The sequence below is a fragment of the Squalius cephalus genome (assembly GCF_949319135.1).
Source record: "Squalius cephalus genome assembly, chromosome: 1".
NCBI classification, from domain to species: domain Eukaryota; kingdom Metazoa; phylum Chordata; class Actinopteri; order Cypriniformes; family Leuciscidae; genus Squalius; species Squalius cephalus.
The window spans coordinates 50016647-50035026 of NC_137122.1; the positions used below are offsets into that span (position 1 = coordinate 50016647).

The 18380-nt window shown below is 39.2% G+C and overlaps 2 protein-coding genes across 4 annotated transcripts in view; one reads left to right on the plus strand and one right to left on the minus strand.

Annotated features, from left to right (window-relative positions):
* atp5pd (ATP synthase peripheral stalk subunit d) overlaps window positions 1-18109 on the plus strand; it is an 18698-nt gene extending 589 nt beyond the window's left edge. The window contains exons 1-6 of one of the 3 annotated variants that reach the window (XM_079880610.1): window positions 15299-15383; window positions 15941-16071; window positions 17071-17167; window positions 17254-17325; window positions 17590-17652; window positions 17809-18109. In XM_079880610.1, the coding sequence (XP_079736736.1) occupies window positions 15950-16071; window positions 17071-17167; window positions 17254-17325; window positions 17590-17652; window positions 17809-17940 (486 nt within the window). In that variant the 5' untranslated portion in view covers window positions 15299-15383; window positions 15941-15949 and the 3' untranslated portion in view covers window positions 17941-18109. Of the gene's footprint in view, window positions 1-15298; window positions 15384-15940; window positions 16072-17070; window positions 17168-17253; window positions 17326-17589; window positions 17653-17808 lie in introns of those variants that run through there. The other 2 variants (XM_079880611.1, XM_079880612.1) reach the window with 2 other exon arrangements.
* slc16a5b (solute carrier family 16 member 5b) lies at window positions 2962-11296 on the minus strand. The gene is made up of 5 exons (XM_079886562.1): window positions 11081-11296; window positions 9292-9706; window positions 5759-5902; window positions 4795-5658; window positions 2962-3775 (listed from the first exon to the last, which is right to left on the minus strand). The coding sequence occupies exons 2-5, from the start codon at window positions 9683-9685 to the stop codon at window positions 3522-3524; spliced, it is 1656 nt and encodes a 551-aa protein (XP_079742688.1). The 5' UTR covers window positions 9686-9706; window positions 11081-11296; the 3' UTR covers window positions 2962-3521.
* Window positions 18110-18380: the final 271 nt, after the last annotated feature.

Genomic DNA, 18380 nt, shown 5'->3' on the forward strand with positions numbered 1-18380 from the left:
ATAGTTTGACCTATAGTACCCAAGCTGAAACTATAAGACGCTTACTATAGGATTTAATGTAGATACTTCACAAAAATCCACACTTCGTTTTCTGTATAATCATGGTAACAGGGCTGACATTTTAAGAGAGTGACCTACTGACAGACATTAAACCATTTCTTGAGCTCTGTAAGGAAGGACACTTCATGGATGTCAATATTTTATTTAGATTAGTTAATTGTTGGAAAAGGGTGGAAAGGTAACAGGGTGGACACGACCTGTACTGTAAAAAAATTAAATTTGATACCCCTGATGCACTCAGATTCATAGGTTCTCTCATCTAATCAATTAAAATGGCCGCATGGTTTAATGGCTTTGTCTACCTGGCCATGTGACCAGATAGATTAAAATCTAGTGATTTATGTGTGAATTTAACCTTTCCTCAATATCTTACCAAAGATTACCAATATGGGCAAATTAATTCGTTGAATCTGAAAATTTGTCACAAAGCCTTTATAAATGGTTTCCAAAATTCATTCTACTCGTGTTTCATAATTGATTCCCTTTGTGTTCATCTGAAGAGAGGAAGTTTTATACAGTGAATGTAAAAGTCTCCTACACACCACTGTTAAAACAGCTGTTTTGTGAGGTAATAATTAATACAAAGATTAATCCTATCAGATCTTTTGCACCTCTAATGTAAAAATTATACAAGCACGTATTAAAGTTGGTATGCGCTTCTGAGTGATTCAGTATATGGCCTGAGAGAGTTTGCACAAGTCACAACATGACTGCCCTCTTGTGGTTCTTAGAGACATTATCTGCACAGAGATATTTGCTCTGCTTTGGAAAACCCCAATCCTTTCTTTTTTTTTTTTTAGATAAAAGGTCAAAATAGGCACACTGAGCTCTAGTTAACTCTTACATGTACATCTGGTCTTTTCGGTTCTCTCAGATTTGAACACGGACATTTTTAACACTGAACATAGTGTTGTCACGATACCGGAATTTCCAACTTCAATATGATCCCTTGAAAAATATCGGTATTTAATACCACGGGGAAAACTGCCATATAGCCTATACGATATGGCAGTTTTGGTATTGAATATCTTTTTTTTTTTTCTTTTTTTTTTTTTTTTATCAAAATTATCAAAACAAATGTGAGATAACAAATAGTCTGTATGGTGGTATATAATATACCACCATACAGACAATTTATCTCACTTTTTTTTTGTTGATAATTTGGGTAATTTTGTTGTAGGCTAATATAGCTTACTTACACACAGCACAAGGAGGCTTTATTGGAATCATTGAACTAAAAAATTAAACAAATTGCAAACGATAGCACAAATAAATACAATAGAATGAAGAGACAAATGAAACAAACACGGCTTTAAGTTTTTCATGATGAGTCGAACAGTATTCGGGTAAGAAATACAACAAAAATGAAAGTAATCAAATGTAAAATAACACTGGATAGTTTCCGTTGTAAAAATTAAATAAAGATTAATGCTTGCAATTAAAGTTATCAGTGTGATTTTTCTCTGTCTTTTCTTTTATCAACATGACACTTTAATGCACAGATCCAATATACTGTTACATAACATGCTTTTTCTCTCAACTTTACGTTCCAAAACTGACTGTATGAAAACTCGGCAAGACGGGCATTTTGTATGTATTTGACTGTTTAATTGCAATAAGCCACGAAAAAGTAGTCACTTTGGTATTCATGAGCTGTTTGAGAGGCGGCTTTATGAGAGCGCAACTTGTTGGCTATATCAGTGGTGTGAGTAGGCCTACAAAACCTGCGGGAATGAGTAAAATTATGCGCAAGCACTATTGTGACAGGAGGCGGGGTGTCAAACTGTAATTTCGCCATCTGAGAAAATAGAGAGCGAGAACGCGCAGCTGGTTTCGGTGTATTGATACTGCAGAAAAGGAGCATTGACCGTTTCAGATATTTCAGTATCAATACATATCGAAATATTATTTTTGACAACACTAGGCTATTATATAAAGTATGACGTCGTAAATTGCGACGGAACTACGAACATCAAAAAACAACGCTGTGTGCTGGGCTAAGTGCACGCTTGATGTTTATGTGCATATGGTGGTCTTTTTATTCATTTTTTTTCCAGCTAAGAACTTACAAAGAGCTCATAACACGTGTAAAGGAGTCAAAACAGCGGCAGGAATTCCTCTGTTACACACAAATGAAGAACTGCTGCAAGAAGATGCGGTTCTAAAGCCTGTACAGAACTGTAATTGTTACTCCTGTGCTTTTGCATTGTGAAGTTCATTTCCCAGTGTGCTTTGCCTATGCTCATGATGATTGTTGTGATTACATTCAGCGTGTCTTGTAATGTTAATGTTTCCCTTTATAAGCCCTTGTGTTTCCGGTGTTCTTTGTCAGGTCTTTTCTTTTGTGGGATGTTGTGTTGTCTCTCAGTTCTGCTCCCAGGTTATATGGATTTTCTTGTATTTGATTGGTTGTTTTGTTTGATATTATTCTATCATGTTTTCTCTGCACTTGGATCCGGGCCTTCTCTCGTCTCTGAGAGCTTGACGTAACGTAATGAGCAACGTAACTTGAATATATGCTTGAGCATCTGTCCTTTTTCAGGGTCGCATCTTGTGACATCACATCCAGTTTTTGGTTAGTTTAGATGCCTTTGGTCCGTGTTGCGATCATATTTCAGATGAACCACACTATAGAGTTCATTTGGAAGCTGAAATGTGGTTCTTGGTCTGCTTTTGGTGCACACCAGGGTTCAGACAGCGTTCACACCTTCAAATAATCGCACTAAGAAAGCAATCGCACTAGAGTTAGTTTCAAACCAGACCTGCCAAGTGTGTGAACACCCTAAAACAAACTATGGCACAACTGGAGGAATGTGCCACTTTTCCCTATACAGCGTGATTTGACTACAGAAGAGAAAGCACAAAGAGTGCTTGGTTAAGGAAAACTGAGACAACACAAATGCATACATTTTCTTTAATACATAAATATATAAATAAGTTACTGATTTTAAAAAGCAGCATCTATACAAAACTAAAAAAAAATTGTTTATAAGATCTAACATTTATCATTTAAGGCATCTAGAAATAATAATAATAATAAAAAACACTCATTGCATGACCCTGCCTTGCACATTCTCTGTTTTCTACATTCATTTGTTCCCAGAACAACCTCAGAATCTACATTACAGTATTATGAATGTCAATTGCAACTGGCTTTTGTCAGTAATCCTGAAGTAGTTTAGAGTGATAACAGCAATTGTATTTTCAAACATGTTTTTTTGTGAGATAATCTGAAGTGATAACAGTTCCATATGGCACTATGAAAAGTTAGACCTGCAATTCTGGTCCGATCCTTTTATTACAGCAGTCCAGGAAATGGTATGCTTTATCTCTTGTGAACATAATCTATGGCAAATACAGCTGATTGTCCAATAATAGTAGGATGGGTAAATACTAGAAGACTTAAGGTAAAAATGAATAGCCTGTGGTAAAGTGCACTCAAGGTGGTGTCTTGACACACATCACACATCAGTCTCTCTGTCTCTGTCATTCTTACTATGCAAAGGCACTGGACTATAATCACAGTCTATGGTCATCTTAATGCTTGGCTTCAGTGTATTAGTGTCTTTATGAGTGGAGGAGCTCTTAACCTCTCTGTCTTTCTTTCTGTCCAGCCAGTAGAAGGACAGCATGATGAAGAGACCAGCTGTGGACCCGGTTATGCTGCAGGCAAAGAACACATAGGCGTATTGCCTAGTGGTGTCAACCAGGATTCCTGTAAAAAAAAAAAAAAAATCATAATAAGCCACATAAATTACTTTTAAGTTGATCCCTGAAATAGAGTGAACTGGCCATTTCTTTCCCCAGAAGTATTTTCCCATTCATTTTCTCCATGTGCATTTCACAAAGGAAAATGCTTTTTTCTGTTGAACACAAAAGAAAATATTTTAAAGAAAGTCGGTAACCAGACAGTTGATGGTAGCCGTTGACTTCCATAGTAGGAAAAAATACTTTGGAAGTCAACGGCTACCATCAACTGTCTGGTTACCGACTTTCTTTAAAATGGAAACTCATATACAGGTTTGGAACAACATGAGGATGATTTTTTCAAATATAATTCTTATTGTGATGTAATTTCAGGGAAGACAAAATAATACATCATTATACATAATTGAAATGCAGGACACTGCTTACTTCTTGCAGGACGCAGGAACAAAGCTCCTAATTTCGGGACTGTCACCCTACTCTAGGGAGCTTTTTTGCTCATGCAATTTAAATAACATTTTATTTAACATGAGCTGTTTCATAAAGGTTGTTTCTTACGCTCAAGTAGCATTAAAAGTCCTAAAATCTTGCTATAGGAACTGCAGCTTTAACAACAGCTACTGTGACTGGCTCTTTTATTTAGAAGGCGGGACTTATTCCGCCATATTGCACGTTACAGTTTCTCCCATTCGTAGCAATACGAGTGAACCGTCTTGGTTTATCTATAGTCTTTGATATAGTGCATGAGTTGGGAGTCTACATAGTGCACTAGAGGAACTACATTTATGTTATTTGTTGTTGTTGTTGTTGTTCCTTTAGGAGCTTGAAACTCATTGTAATTGTTTCATGGAAAAGAGCACCATGTAAAGTGTAAGTACTTCCAAAAAAAATCACATGAGTTTAAAACAACATGAGAGTTCATATTAATTGGCCTTGACAAATACAAGCAGGCATTCTGCTTTCACCCACTAATAAATGTAGTACGTCAAACGAACGTCAGAGACGTCAACTGTAGAAACATTACATCACCTGCTAATGGTGGGCCGAGCAGTAGCATGATGCTCTCCATAATGCTGATGAGGCCCAGGGCGGACGGGAAGCGGCTCATCTCGACCGTGTCCATAAGTACGGTGAACAACAAGGAGCCAACAAGGCTCATAGAAAACCCAAACACTATAACATACGCCAGCAGTACTGAAAAACTCGTTCCTATCCCACAGATGCAGTTGCTCAACCCGTTGATCAGCACCGCCGTGGCAAACAGATATGCAAAGCAATGGCTTCCTCGGAAACGAGGCAACCCGAAAACCAGCGCTGTCGCGGGCCGAACGGTGATGTTGATCAATCCGAGGATGGCCATCAGTAGAGCGGCCCGGTCTTGCTCCATACCGTACGCGGTGGCATAGGGAACCAGGTAAACCAGGGGCACCACAAAGCCCAGCATCATCCAGGACACCCCAAGAGCATAGGCACAGAAGTAAGGGTTACTGCACAGCAGGTCAAAAGCCATGTGTCTGCGCAGGAAAGGCATGACGGTGGAGAGAGTGGCCCGTAGGCGGCCCTTCAGACCCTCTCTTTCCCGATGAACGGAAAGGCAATTGGTTTTGAGGTGGTGATTGTCCGTAGGTCCGGTTCTGCCTTCTGTCTTTGGTTTGGCCCCAAGGGGGCGCATCACGGCCCCACAAACGCAACAGTTCAGCAGAACCCCTCCCAGCACCAGAAAACTGCCCCGCCAACCGAAGCAGCTGAGCAGATAGTTGGCCAGCAATGGTAGGGTGCTCAGCCCGAGTGCAGTGCCAGTGGAAGACAGAGCGTTGGCGAAAGCCCTGCGACGCACAAAGTAGTGGCCCATCATGGTGATCGATGGCTGGAAAGACAAAGAGAATCCCATTCCTGAAGGAAAGATGATAATTCAGTCCATTTCATGTGGTTCATCCTACTGAGCAAGAATCATTTTCACACCACTGTTTCTGCGAAGGTAATATATACCCACCTGTGATAATGCCAGCAGTGATATACAGCTCTACCATTGTCTGTGCAAATGAGCTGGCTGCCATTCCCAGTCCGCTCAGGATCCCGCCGATGATTATTGTTGCACGGCAACCGTAGCGTTCCACGAGAACACTACATAAGGGGCCTACGGAAAGACAATGGCATTGTAATATGAACAATAATGAACATGGTTGGTCACGGTGTGCGCACAATAGCTGCATTGACTTACAGATGGTCCTGTTTAATGTCCTCACGCTCACACATATGCAGATGATGTCAAACAATCGTGTGGGTTTTTTTCACCCAAACCACTGGATATTTACATTTGGTATTAAAACACTATATATATGCAAATTAAAGTTCATTCATTGTATTTGATAGGCTCTGACAGAAATGTTTAAATTTGATTATGGAATTAGGCTGCCATTTCAATGAAGTAATATTGTACTGCCCTCCTGAACATGGGCTGGGTTTATACGGAGTCCTGCACATGGTTAGAGAGTCAGACTGGTAACCCGAAGGTCATGGGTTCGATTATCTATACTGGCAGGAAGTGACTGAAGTGCCCTTGAGCAAGGCACCAAACCCCCAATCACTCCCCGGGCGCCACAGCAAAAATGGCTGCCCATTGCTCTGGGTGTGGTGTGTGTCTCCACGTTTTGCAGTGTGTGTGTGTGTGTGTGTTCGCTACTAAGGACAAATTCTGAGTACGGGTTACCGTTGCCCCTACGTCATGTCACTTCATGACATGCAGGAGGGGGGAAAGATGCATATCATGGCCACGAATGAAGTATTCGCTGACTAAATTTGTTCAATTTTTTCAGAAAATTGTGGCCCTGTTGTAATTCACAATATTGGATTATATGGACTCGACTGTTATTAAACTTACATCACTATTCACATTTTGGTCCCTTTTGAAAAAGTGCACTTAATTGCCTGTACGAAAATAAGTACACTTCAAGATAATTTTATTAAGTATACTAATATCAATGTACTAGTAATATACTTGTACTGTAAGTGTACTAGTTTATTTCAATGCTACTTGAAACTAAATTGGCCCACTTTTTAGTGTATACTTATAGTGTATAAAAGTGAGTATACTTTATGTGTAACGGAAGTAAACGTTTGTACTGCAACCATACTACAAGAGAACTTACAGACCTTATGCGCGAGAGAAACAAGCGCGCAGCCATCTTTAGAAATTTGTCTTTGAATTTCCGTTCTGCGGTAGCTCTGTATATTTCTATGGCATCGCTGTCGAAGAGTATTTAGCTGGTGAAGTGGATTTACTTATTGTAAAGTTGACAAAAGTTAGCATGAGCATTAAAATATACATGACATCAAGTACATTTTAGTTCGCTATAAATGTCAGTATTAAACAACATTTTTAGTAAGTAATTAGTCATTTATACTGGAATATTTTTTTTTAGTGATCCTCCTGGTCCTGCCCCAAACTCACGCCATTGGTTGACATGTTGACACGACTCAAACAAACAGAGCAATGTCCTGAAATTGTTTACTTTTCATGAAACAAGGCTATAAACCTAACTTAGAGCTGTCTTTGCACATTAATCTGGGATAATAAAAAACACACTTTTAGAAAGCTATCGATTTTATCGACTGAGTTATACCTAAGTGGGTATCATATCAAGAGGGAAATGAGTGTCACACAGTATCATACTTTTGCCCCTTTTCCTTTTGTTTGTTAAACGAGAAACTTGATTTGATGCAACACTTTGCACCCACTGAGCACAGCAGTTAGTATAGTGCAAATTACTTCAAGCTCTTTAAAACCCCAAGGGAGATTGAACATTTGCACTGCTTAAATGAATGCTTTAGGTGTCACGGCACTGTGTGAAAATAAACCAATAGGGATCACCTTAACATTGTCTTTGGCGCTAACTTGGACAAAGACAAATAAATGTTTCTCACAGAAGAACAATGGCATATTGGCTGTTCCAGAGCAATATAATAGCAATCTGCCTGACTCAGAGCTGACTGTCCCTATGCAGTGTTCACAACTCCCTGCACATGCACTCAGCAAGCAACATTTCTATATGTTCACTACAGTTCACAAAATTATTGTGCATATACACCGTTTGTATATTCTACTACTGTTATGTAACCCATGCTAATGGATTGTAATATTTGCATAGTGTACTTTGAACTGCTGCTGCCTAGAAACGAATACTGAGCTGCATTAAGCTGAATAAAAATGCCAGTCCCCAAATCCTTTTCTCCACGTCAGCTATTCTTTGAGTTGTACCGCAATGACTGGATGAATTTCCCAGTGAAGGGATATAACACTTGTTTCTAATGCAGAGTCCTGACTGAGCATGTGTACTCCTTACGATTAAGAATCGCACTTAAATGGTTAGTTCACCCAAAAAGGAAAATGATCTCTTAATTTACTCACCCTCAAGCCATCTTAGCTGTATATGACTTTCTTCTTTCAGCCAAACACAATTGGAGTTGAAAAATATCCTGGCTCTTCCTAGCTTTATAATGGGAGTGAATGGTACCTGAGATTTTGAAGCCCAAAAAAGCGCATCCATCCATCATGAAAGTAATCCGTACGACTCCAGGGGGTTAATAAAGGCCTTCTGAAGCGAAGTGATGCGTTTTTGTAAGAAAAATATCCACATTTATAACTTTATAATCTATAATCACTGGCTTCTGGGAGTAAGCGAGTCTAGTTCCCGACGGATGATGTATTGATGAACGCGGATCCGCCGACACCGGTCATGAATTAGAAGTCTAAACATTTTTAAAGAGAAATGTCGGAAGAGCTTGAGTTTGTTGCCCAGCCCTATTAGTTTGAACTGCGAGAGGCGTCAACTCTCACCTAAGATTACGTTACTCCTATATCCTACGTCATGCGTCGGGTCAACGGTCACTCTTCCGCCGGAACTAGACTCGCGTACGGCTGTTACCGCAACCCAGTGATTATAGTTTATAAAGTTATAAATATGGATATTTTTCTTACAAAAACCCATTGCTTTGCTTCAGAAGGCCTTTCTTAAACTCCCTATGGATTACTTTTATGATGGATGGATGCGCTTTTTTGGGCTTCAAAAAACAAGGTACTATTCACTCCCATCATAAAGCTTGGAAAAGCCAGGATATTTTTGAATATAACTCTGATTGTGTTTTTTCTGAAACAAAGAAAATATGCATACACCTGGGATGGCTTGAGGATGAGTAAATTATGGGATAATAACATTTTTTGGGTGAACTAACCCTCTAAGATTGCTAAAGAACTTGAGTACAATCCCAGAGTTCAAGAGCACTGGAAGTGAACAGACCACCGCTGTCATCCTCTGACCTCTGTGCCTGTTTATGTTTCATGTTATGAAACAGATCAGTGTTGCACAACTGATTGGTACAGTAATTTGATAGAAGTGTTTTTCAGATACTGTATCTGACCCTGTGGTGAGGGTGAATGCGGGAGCACCGTGAGGATTGCGTCACAAAGCGCGAATGAACTAATGGATCAAATGCATGAATCGGTTAGTATGAGAGAACCCTCCCTACCGCATGCATGCAGCACTGCCATCATGATAGCTGGCACCCATGACGTCTCAGTGTTGCTGGCTTGGAAGTCGTTCTGCAAGTCTGTGTAAAATATCCCGATGCACGAAGGGAAAGCCAGAGTCATGGCTAAGACCAGAATGGTTGCAGCGACGACCACCCAGCCCCAGCCACCCTCGGGCGCCACATGGCCACTGTCCTCCGGCCCTGCAGAGGAATGATGCTGCACCTCTGGAAAAGTGGAGGAGTCCTCTTCCTGGTGGTCCGGCTCCTCTGACTCACAGCTGGCCGTCTCTGCCGGGCCGGAATCTGTTTCTACGGCCCGCAGAGAGGACGTCCTGGCAGCATCAGCCCTGTTTGGTTGCAGGGTCTGATGAATCTCTGCACCCTCCGTCATTGTGTCTCCTCACTCAAGTGCCTATGGGATTAGACAACAAGCTAATTATCATCCTTTTTACAATACTTTCTATAAAAAAAACATCTCCTTAAATAGTCTTTTTTTTTGTTTATATTACTAGGGGTTGATTATAAGCACTTGTTTTGCATGCAGTAAACTTCTCTGGTTTTAAATCTCCACCATGGAAATCGTCACATTCAGCCACAAAACCCTGTTTGTTCTGTGGGACGGAGTGCTGAGTAACTTGATATCTTTAGATTCATGTTTGTGTCAAACACTGAAAGCCAAATTCTCCTGTGACTATGCAAAACAAAAAAGTGGAATAAAAATATAAATATATTTTTCATTATTTTAAGCATTTTCAGTTACAGTGTTTGAGGCATGTTTTATATTATTATATTATATTATATTATATTATATTATATTATATTATATTATATTATATTATATTATGGCTGTGTAAATATAAGTATTTCATTTGCCATTAAGGTTAGGATTATATCTATAACATTGTGTGCATATACATTTAGAATATTTTTTTCATTATTTTAATTAAATTAATTTAACAATATTGCATTTTTTATTCACATGAAATTTTAATATTATATTTGTATTATAATCATTTACATTGTATTATAATAAATTACATTATATCATGGCTGTGTATAGGCTATAATATATAATATTTTATTTTATTTTGTTATTGGTTATGTCTATACCACTGTGTCTATATATCTGAGGGTTTCTGCATTTTTGCCTTTTTCATTTATTTTTGAACATATGGTGCATTAAGTGCATTAGTCAAAACATTTAAATAGTCTTAGTCTTCTGTAGAAGCCTATAGATTTCATTCTGACTGTCAATGTTAATCTCAAATTCTCCTCACTTCGAAAACGAGTTTTATAATTATTCTGTTCATATATTATTAGTCTACTTTCACCGGCAGCATCACGCGCATAGCCTTTAACGCGAGATCAGCTCCTGAACAGCACCGGTAATCCGCACCTGTTACGAAAGTCTTTTTTTTTTATGCGTCTCTACATTTCATATGTTGTTCACTGCATGAGAGCGGTTTGACAAGCTAAAACTTGCACGCGCAGCAGGTTATCGTTTTTTTTTTTTTTTTTTTTTTTTTTTGGCACAGTAGCCTAATTCATTTAATCATGCACAAAACTGCCTTGACTCCCTGAAACACGAGATAAATTTAATTTTTTTGATCGGAAATCTCACCTTTAAACCTCCCATCCTAATAAGAACTCAAACAAAGCTGAGATAAAGAGATAAAGACACCACACCTGCTCTTTTCATCCGTCATGAAGTCACCATCAACTCTAATAAAGCAGCCAGCAGGATATTATTATGTCCTTCTGAATACATGATAGGTTTTTTCCTCACCTTTAGTACGTAGAGGTACACCTTTAGTACGTTTACATCTGTGCTGGACGTAAAGTGGTCCTCCTCCGCGTGTGCTGCTGTTGACCAGTCGCGCGCCCTCTGGCCCGAGCGTGACCCGCGCGAGTGAACGGCGGCGGCGACGCGCACTGAGTGAGAGCTGCGCGCGCTAGACGGGATTAGAGAGAGCTCGTGACAGTACTTTATCAACTCCAGCATGATTTCATCGTCACTGCCCCTTTACCACGCTATTTACTCTGACGTAATAAAATGACGTTCTCGCCAATTTCGGCCACGTCAATGCGTATGGCCAAAGACCATTCTGAAGTCTTTCATAAAATATGTTTCTTGATGTAGTCCTTCTGACCACTAGGGATAGGTTGTAGCCTATATAAGTAGGCTTACACCTTGTCAGTTCATTCTTTTAATCCAATCTATCATTTCACTAGCCTATTTTATTATTTAATTGTGAATTGTGAGAAGAACAAGTTTTGGTTTTGCTGATGAGTGGGTTACATGTAGCCTATTTTGTGCATTGATTGACAAAGCTATTTCAATATGGCTGACCATATTGGGTGACATAAACGGAAAAGGGGTCTGTTTCGTGGAATAAGCCACAGAGTCAACAAGTCACAGAAACAGTCACAGGTGACATTTAATAAATTGTGACTGTCACAGGTCAAAATGGCTTTGCCTTATTAGAAAACTTGTGTCATTCACTTCTTAGAAACATGTTAGTCAAGATATATAGGCACTTCAAAAAAGTCTGCACACTCCACAAAAGACGAAAGACGTCAAAAAGCGAGATAAAGTCAAGTGCTTTTACTGATAAAAAAAAGGCAAACGTTTCGGTCACATGCGTCCTTTCTCAATGCCAAACTTACAATGCTAACTTACAGCTACCCTTCATGGTAGCTGTAAGTTACCCTTCAGTCAAGATAACGTGCCATGGGGCAGCTGAACATTGAATTTAGATTTTTTGTTTAAATGTTTTTAAAAGGGAAGGAGTTAAAGTAGTTAAAGGTAGGCCTAAGTATTAAAAATAATATCTAAATAGGAACATATAGTGTACTTAGAGTGCTAAAATAATACATAAATAATACATTATAAGAATGATGTTGTTGACTTAAAGAATACTAACAACAAGTATACTTACAGTATAAAACTACTACAGCTGGTTTACTGAGTATACTTCAAAGTGTACTTTTAACTAAAAATGTGCAAAAAGTAGCCTATTTGACTAGTAAACTATCAGTATAGGCTACCTATATGTTTACTTGTAGTATAGTTGCAGTAAAAACAGTACTCGAAGTGTAGTAGCCTACTTTTACACTTAAAGTATATTTAAATTATACTTTTATAAATTTAAAAAGTGGGCCAGTAAGTAAAACAGTACACTTAAAAGCCTATAGCCTACTTCTAGCACATTGAAATTAGTATAGCCTACTTACTTCATAAAGTATACTTAAAATATATACTTGAACTTTACTTAAGTAGGCTATGCTTAATGAATTTGAATGCGTATTTTATGTAAGGGTCATCTATTATCCAATTAGGCCTACTGTAACAGCTACCTAGATTTTTATGTTGTGTTGTGTTTTGGGGAAATGTTGGCTACTTCATATGGAGTACCTCGTTGACCTTTAGCATAACCATAAAATTTACCATGGCAATAAAATGAAAATAGTAAATTTACCAATGAAAATAACAAAAGCATGAATGCTGTTGAACTTGAGGGTAGCTGAAATTGATCAAGCGAGCTCTATGTAGAATTCAGAAACGCTTGTTTAGCGACACCGGTGGCCGTTGAGTGAACTGCAGACACCAACGTATTGCTCGTGCTCGCACTCCTGCAAACCTAACGTGGCCTACTTTACAATTATTTATTTAATTTATTTATTTTTATTAAAAAAAAATAATAATACAAAAGATTAACTAAAGGTCCAAGGACGATAACTATAAAGATAAATATAACTAACTGACTAAATAAATAAAAAAACATACACAAATAAATGTCATAAAATAAGACATTTATTTAAAAAAATGGTTTAAGTAGTCTATTGTAAATAAATAAATAATACTTATAAATAGTACATCTACAGTACAACACAGTAATATAGTGAGTAGAAAAAAATGGAATAATGTAACATAATATAAACTAAATATTCTCCAAATACTATAGTCTATTTTACACGTTTAATAGTATTTTTCACAGTATAGGCCTACATTTGGTCTTTACACATAAAAATAGCCTATATAACTTCCTTTTAAATTTGAGGATGGGGTCCATGATGCATCTATTCTAAAGGATTGAAATCCTCTGTTTTTAGGTGAGCTGAAAGTGACAAACTGACAAGAACACTATTGAGTGAACCCGCAAGTCTACTAATGAGTGGATCCGCAAGTCTACTAATGAGTGGATCCGCAAGTCTACTATTGAGTGGACCCGCAAGTCTACTATTGAGTGGACCCGCAAGTCTACTAATGAGTGGATCCGCAAGTCTACTATTGAGTGGATCCGCAAGTCTACTATTGAGTGGACCCGCAAGTCTACTATTGAGTCGACACGCAAGACTACTATTGAGTGGACCCGCAAGTCTACTAATGAGTGGACCTGCAAGTCTACTATTGAGTCGACATGCAAGTCTACTATTGAGTGGACCCGCAAGTCTACTAATGAGTGGATCCGCAAGTCTACTATTGAGTGGACCCGCAAGTCTACTATTGAGTCGACATGCAAGACTACTATTGAGTGGACCCGCAAGTCTACTAATGAGTGGACCTGCAAGTCTACTATTGAGTCGACATGCAAGTCTACTATTGAGTGGACCCGCAAGTCTACTAATGAGTGGATCCGCAAGTCTACTAATGAGTGGATCCGCAAGTCTACTATTGAGTGGACCCGCAAGTCTACTATTGAGTGGACCCGCAAGTCTACTATTGAGTGGACCCGCAAGTCTACTAATGAGTGGATCCGCAAGTCTACTATTGAGTGGATCCGCAAGTCTACTATTGAGTGGACCCGCAAGTCTACTATTGAGTCGACACGCAAGACTACTATTGAGTGGACCCGCAAGTCTACTAATGAGTGGACCTGCAAGTCTACTATTGAGTCGACATGCAAGTCTACTATTGAGTGGACCCGCAAGTCTACTAATGAGTGGATCCGCAAGTCTACTATTGAGTGGACCCGCAAGTCTACTATTGAGTCGACATGCAAGACTACTATTGAGTGGACCCGCAAGTCTACTAATGAGTGGACCTGCAAGTCTACTATTGAGTCGACATGCAAGTCTACTATTGAGTGGACCCGCAAGTCTACTAATGAGTGGATCCGCAAGTCTACTAATGAGTGGATCCGCAAGTCTACTATTGAGTGGACCCGCAAGTCTACTATTGAGTGGACCCGCAAGTCTACTATTGAGTGGACCCGCAAGTCTACTAATGAGTGGATCCGCAAGTCTACTATTGAGTGGACCCGCAAGTCTACTAATGAGTGGATCCGCAAGTCTACTATTGAGTCGACATGCAAGTCTACTATTGAGTGGACCCGCAAGTCTACTTTTGAGTGGACCCGCAAGTCTACTATTGAGTCGACATGCAAGACTACTATTGAGTCGACATGCAAGTCTACTATTGAGTGGACCCGCAAGTCTACTAATGAGTGGATCCGCAAGTCTACTATTGAGTGGACCCGCAAGTCTACTATTGAGTGGACCCGCAAGTCTACTATTGAGTGGACCCGCAAGTCTACTAATGAGTGGATCCGCAAGTCTACTATTGAGTGGACCCCGCAAGTCTACTAATGAGTGGACCCGCAAGTCTACTTTTGAGTGGACCCGCAAGCCTACTATTGAGTCGACATGCAAGACTACTATTGAGTCGACATGCAAGTCTACTATTGAGTGGACCCGCAAGTCTACTATTGAGTCGACATGCAAGTCTACTATTGAGTGGACCCGCAAGTCTACTATTGAGTGGACCCGCAAGTCTACTTTTGAGTGGACCCACAAGTCTACTATTGAGTCGACATGCAAGACTACTATTACGTCGACATGCAAGTCTACTATTGAGTGGACCAGCAAGTCTACTAATGAGTTGGTCCGCAAGTCTACTATTGAGTGGACCCGCAAGTCTACTATTGAGTGGATCCGCAAGTCTACTATTGAGTGGACCCGCAAGTCTGCTGCAGCTTTTCTCCAGTCCGCTGGGTGTCAGTAACGCGCGCTGCTTTCTTAACCGCGCTTCCGCTCTCCGGCGGCCATCACGCTTCTGTCATTGCAGCGGCTTGATCCTTGAGCAGTGAGTATGTGTCGAAAATCCAGTCATTTAATAAATAATACAGCGCCCGATTGTTTTTACTCGATTAAACCATGAATACTAGTCTTTATCTTTCATGTTTATAAGAAATGTCGCGGTTTTGTGGTGGTTATTTATGTCTTTATCTTATATATTTCGTACGCTGACCTTGTCTTGTCGACTTGTGTGCATTAGTGAAGGCTTTACGTCTCAGTTGTTCTTATAAACCTAATTTCTGTAATCAAAATATTAAACAGTGACACTTTAGTTATAAATACTGCTTAAATGCGAAAACAGTGTTTTAGTATGCTACATTAGAGCCATCTGCCCAGTGTCCTATATGTTGGTATTCTGTGACTGATAATATGTAGGCTACATTTTGAATATATTATATGTCTTGCATGTGGAAAACAATCATTATTATGTGCTTGGCCTCACAATTATTATATGATTTGACCGACTGACCGTACAATTTGCTTGACTTGCAGCTGGAACCTGTTAGCTTGACTTGTGAAAGATCTTTGTTATTCTTAATAACCATAACTTCATAAAATGTTTTGACAGGAGTATAAGATGGCAGGCCGACGTGCAGCTGTAAAGGCCATTGACTGGCTGGCTTTTGCGGAGAGGGTCCCACCGAACCAGAGAGCCATGTTCAACAGCTTGAAGACCCGCAGTGACTCCATCACAGCAAAGTGAGTCTCTACATCACTGCACAATCTCCAGCATGTAGTTTATGCAGGAGTGATGGAAGCTAATGGTTTTAAAAGTATGCTGGATTTATGTTTTGAACCCAGCACGGGGTGATCCATAAGCCATCATCATCATTGTGCCCTTGAGCAAAACACCATAGGTCAGGTGCAGGTCAATGGACAAGCTGGCTAAACTTCGCTAAAGCTGTGATGCATAAATAGCAATTCTTGTTTAAATGTTTTTTAAAGCAGGTTGTCTTAATATGCTTATACACGTATTGTAAAAACAGTGATATTGTGAAGTATTATTTCCATTTAAAATAGCTCTTTTCTATGTGAATATATTGTAAAATGTCATTTATTCCTGTGATCAAAGCTGAATTGTCAGCATCATTACTCCAGTCTTCAGTGTCACATGATCCTTCAGAAATCACTCTAATGTGATGATTTGATGAACATTTCTGATTATTATCAATGTTGAAAACTTTGTGCATTTTGTGGAAATCATGATGCATTTTTTTTCAGGATTCTTTGATGGAAAAAAAGTTCAACATAACATTTATATTAAATATAAATGTTTTGTATCAATTTCTTGTGTTCAATATAAAACTATTACCTAAAGTTTTTTTGCTTTCTTTTTTAAATAGTATCTATCTATCTGTCTGTCTGCACAAATTATTTGATAAGAATTAGTATGATTTCTGGAGGATCATGTGACACTGAAGACTGGAGTAATGATGCTGACAATTCAGCTTTGATCAAAGGAATAAATTACATTTTACAATATATTCACATAGAAAAGAGCTATTTTAAATGGAAATAATACTTCACAATATTACTTTTTCTTTTTTTCTTACTGTACTGTAAATAAATGCAGCCTTGGTGAGCATATCAAATAAAAACATTTTAAAAATTAAGTCTGACTGTCAAGGTTTTTAGATATAGAAATGTTTGTATCCGTCGAGTCGATTATAATTTGTGCTGAACCATGTTTACTTGCAGACTTGCTTCCTTGCCAGAGAAACCGGCTCCCATTGACTGGAGTTACTACAGAACAGCTGTGGCCAAAGCCGGCATGGTGGATGAGTTTGAGAAGAAGGTGAGATCCAGTGATTTCTCTCTGACCCCATCTCTTCTTCTGCAGCGTGCCTTATGTTCTCTGTCTACCCGTCTCTCTGTCTCCAGTTCTCTGCGTTGACGGTCCCTGAGCCGGTGGACACTCAGACTGCGAAGATTGATTCCCAGGAGCAGGATTCTGTGAGTCTCTCTTCATACTTCAGTTTTTCTTCTCTCCAGGAGATGTTTCCGATCAAACGCCGCTCCTGGAGGGCCAACGCTTCAGTGAACATTTTTAAGTCCTAATGCAAATTAAAGATTGAAGAGATCAGAGTTTTGAATCAAACTAGCTAATTGTAATGGCAGGTCAAGGTGTCATTCTGAAACCTGCACCAGGCCAAATTCAGGGCATTATTTCTATATTTTTTTCACATATCCTTATGTTGTGTCTCTTGATGTATTCAGAACAAAACTGCAGCTGCTTACTTGGAAGCATCTAAAGCTCGTATCGCCGAGTACGAGAAAGGGGTAAGTTCAACCTGCACCATCACGGTCACATTATGAGCGCTGAACTTATTACAAAACCAAAGGTTTTCCATAATACTCATGTATTAAATAATTGTGATTTGATCAAGTATGAAGCGTTTAAATGATTTTCCCTCTCTGATTGTTTGTCCTTGGCAGCTTGAGAAGTTCAGGAACATGATTCCTTTCGACCAGATGACCATAGAGGATCTCAACAACACCTTCCCGGAGACCAAGCTGGACAAGGAAAAATATCCATACTGGCCATACAAGCCTATCGCCGACCTGTAATTTATTAGCAACACCCCAGAGCTTCAGTAATGAATCTTTACGAGTCTGAGGTTGCTCTGTATAGTCTGGTCTGAGTAATGCTTCTGCTGTAGAAGTGATTCCAATCGTGAAATAACTCATTACTGTTTTATTTGTGAATGAAAATAAAAATTAATTGTTTAAATAATGACTTTTTTGCACAGTATTTTGGATCAGAAGTATCCTACTGTATTGCTAATAGTAGGGGTGGGCAGATCGAGGCTTTGTTGAACACCGAAACAGTTGAAGCAAATGTGACGTGTCGAGGCTTTGAATCAATCACACCCGTCTCCACGGTGACCACTAGTGGTCAGAACAGTGTAAATGCAACAAAAACACCAGGCCAAACATGCATAAAAACACCTTTTACAAATCGATTGCAAATTTATTATTGAAAGTAAAATCTTTCAAATGCAATTATC

What these genes read in the sequence shown, in the direction of transcription:
- slc16a5b (XM_079886562.1), bottom strand. Translation starts at nt 9,685, where the DNA reads ATGACGGAGGGTGCAGAGATTCATCAGACCCTGCAACCAAACAGGGCT. An exon ending in CACTGCTGGCATTATCACAG is followed by an intron (nt 5,659 to 5,758) that starts GTGGGTATATAT and finishes TCTTTCCTTCAG; the next exon opens with GAATGGGATTCTCTTTGTCT. An exon ending in GCTCGGCCCACCATTAGCAG is followed by an intron (nt 3,776 to 4,794) that starts GTGATGTAATGT and finishes TTTTTTTTACAG; the next exon opens with GAATCCTGGTTGACACCACT.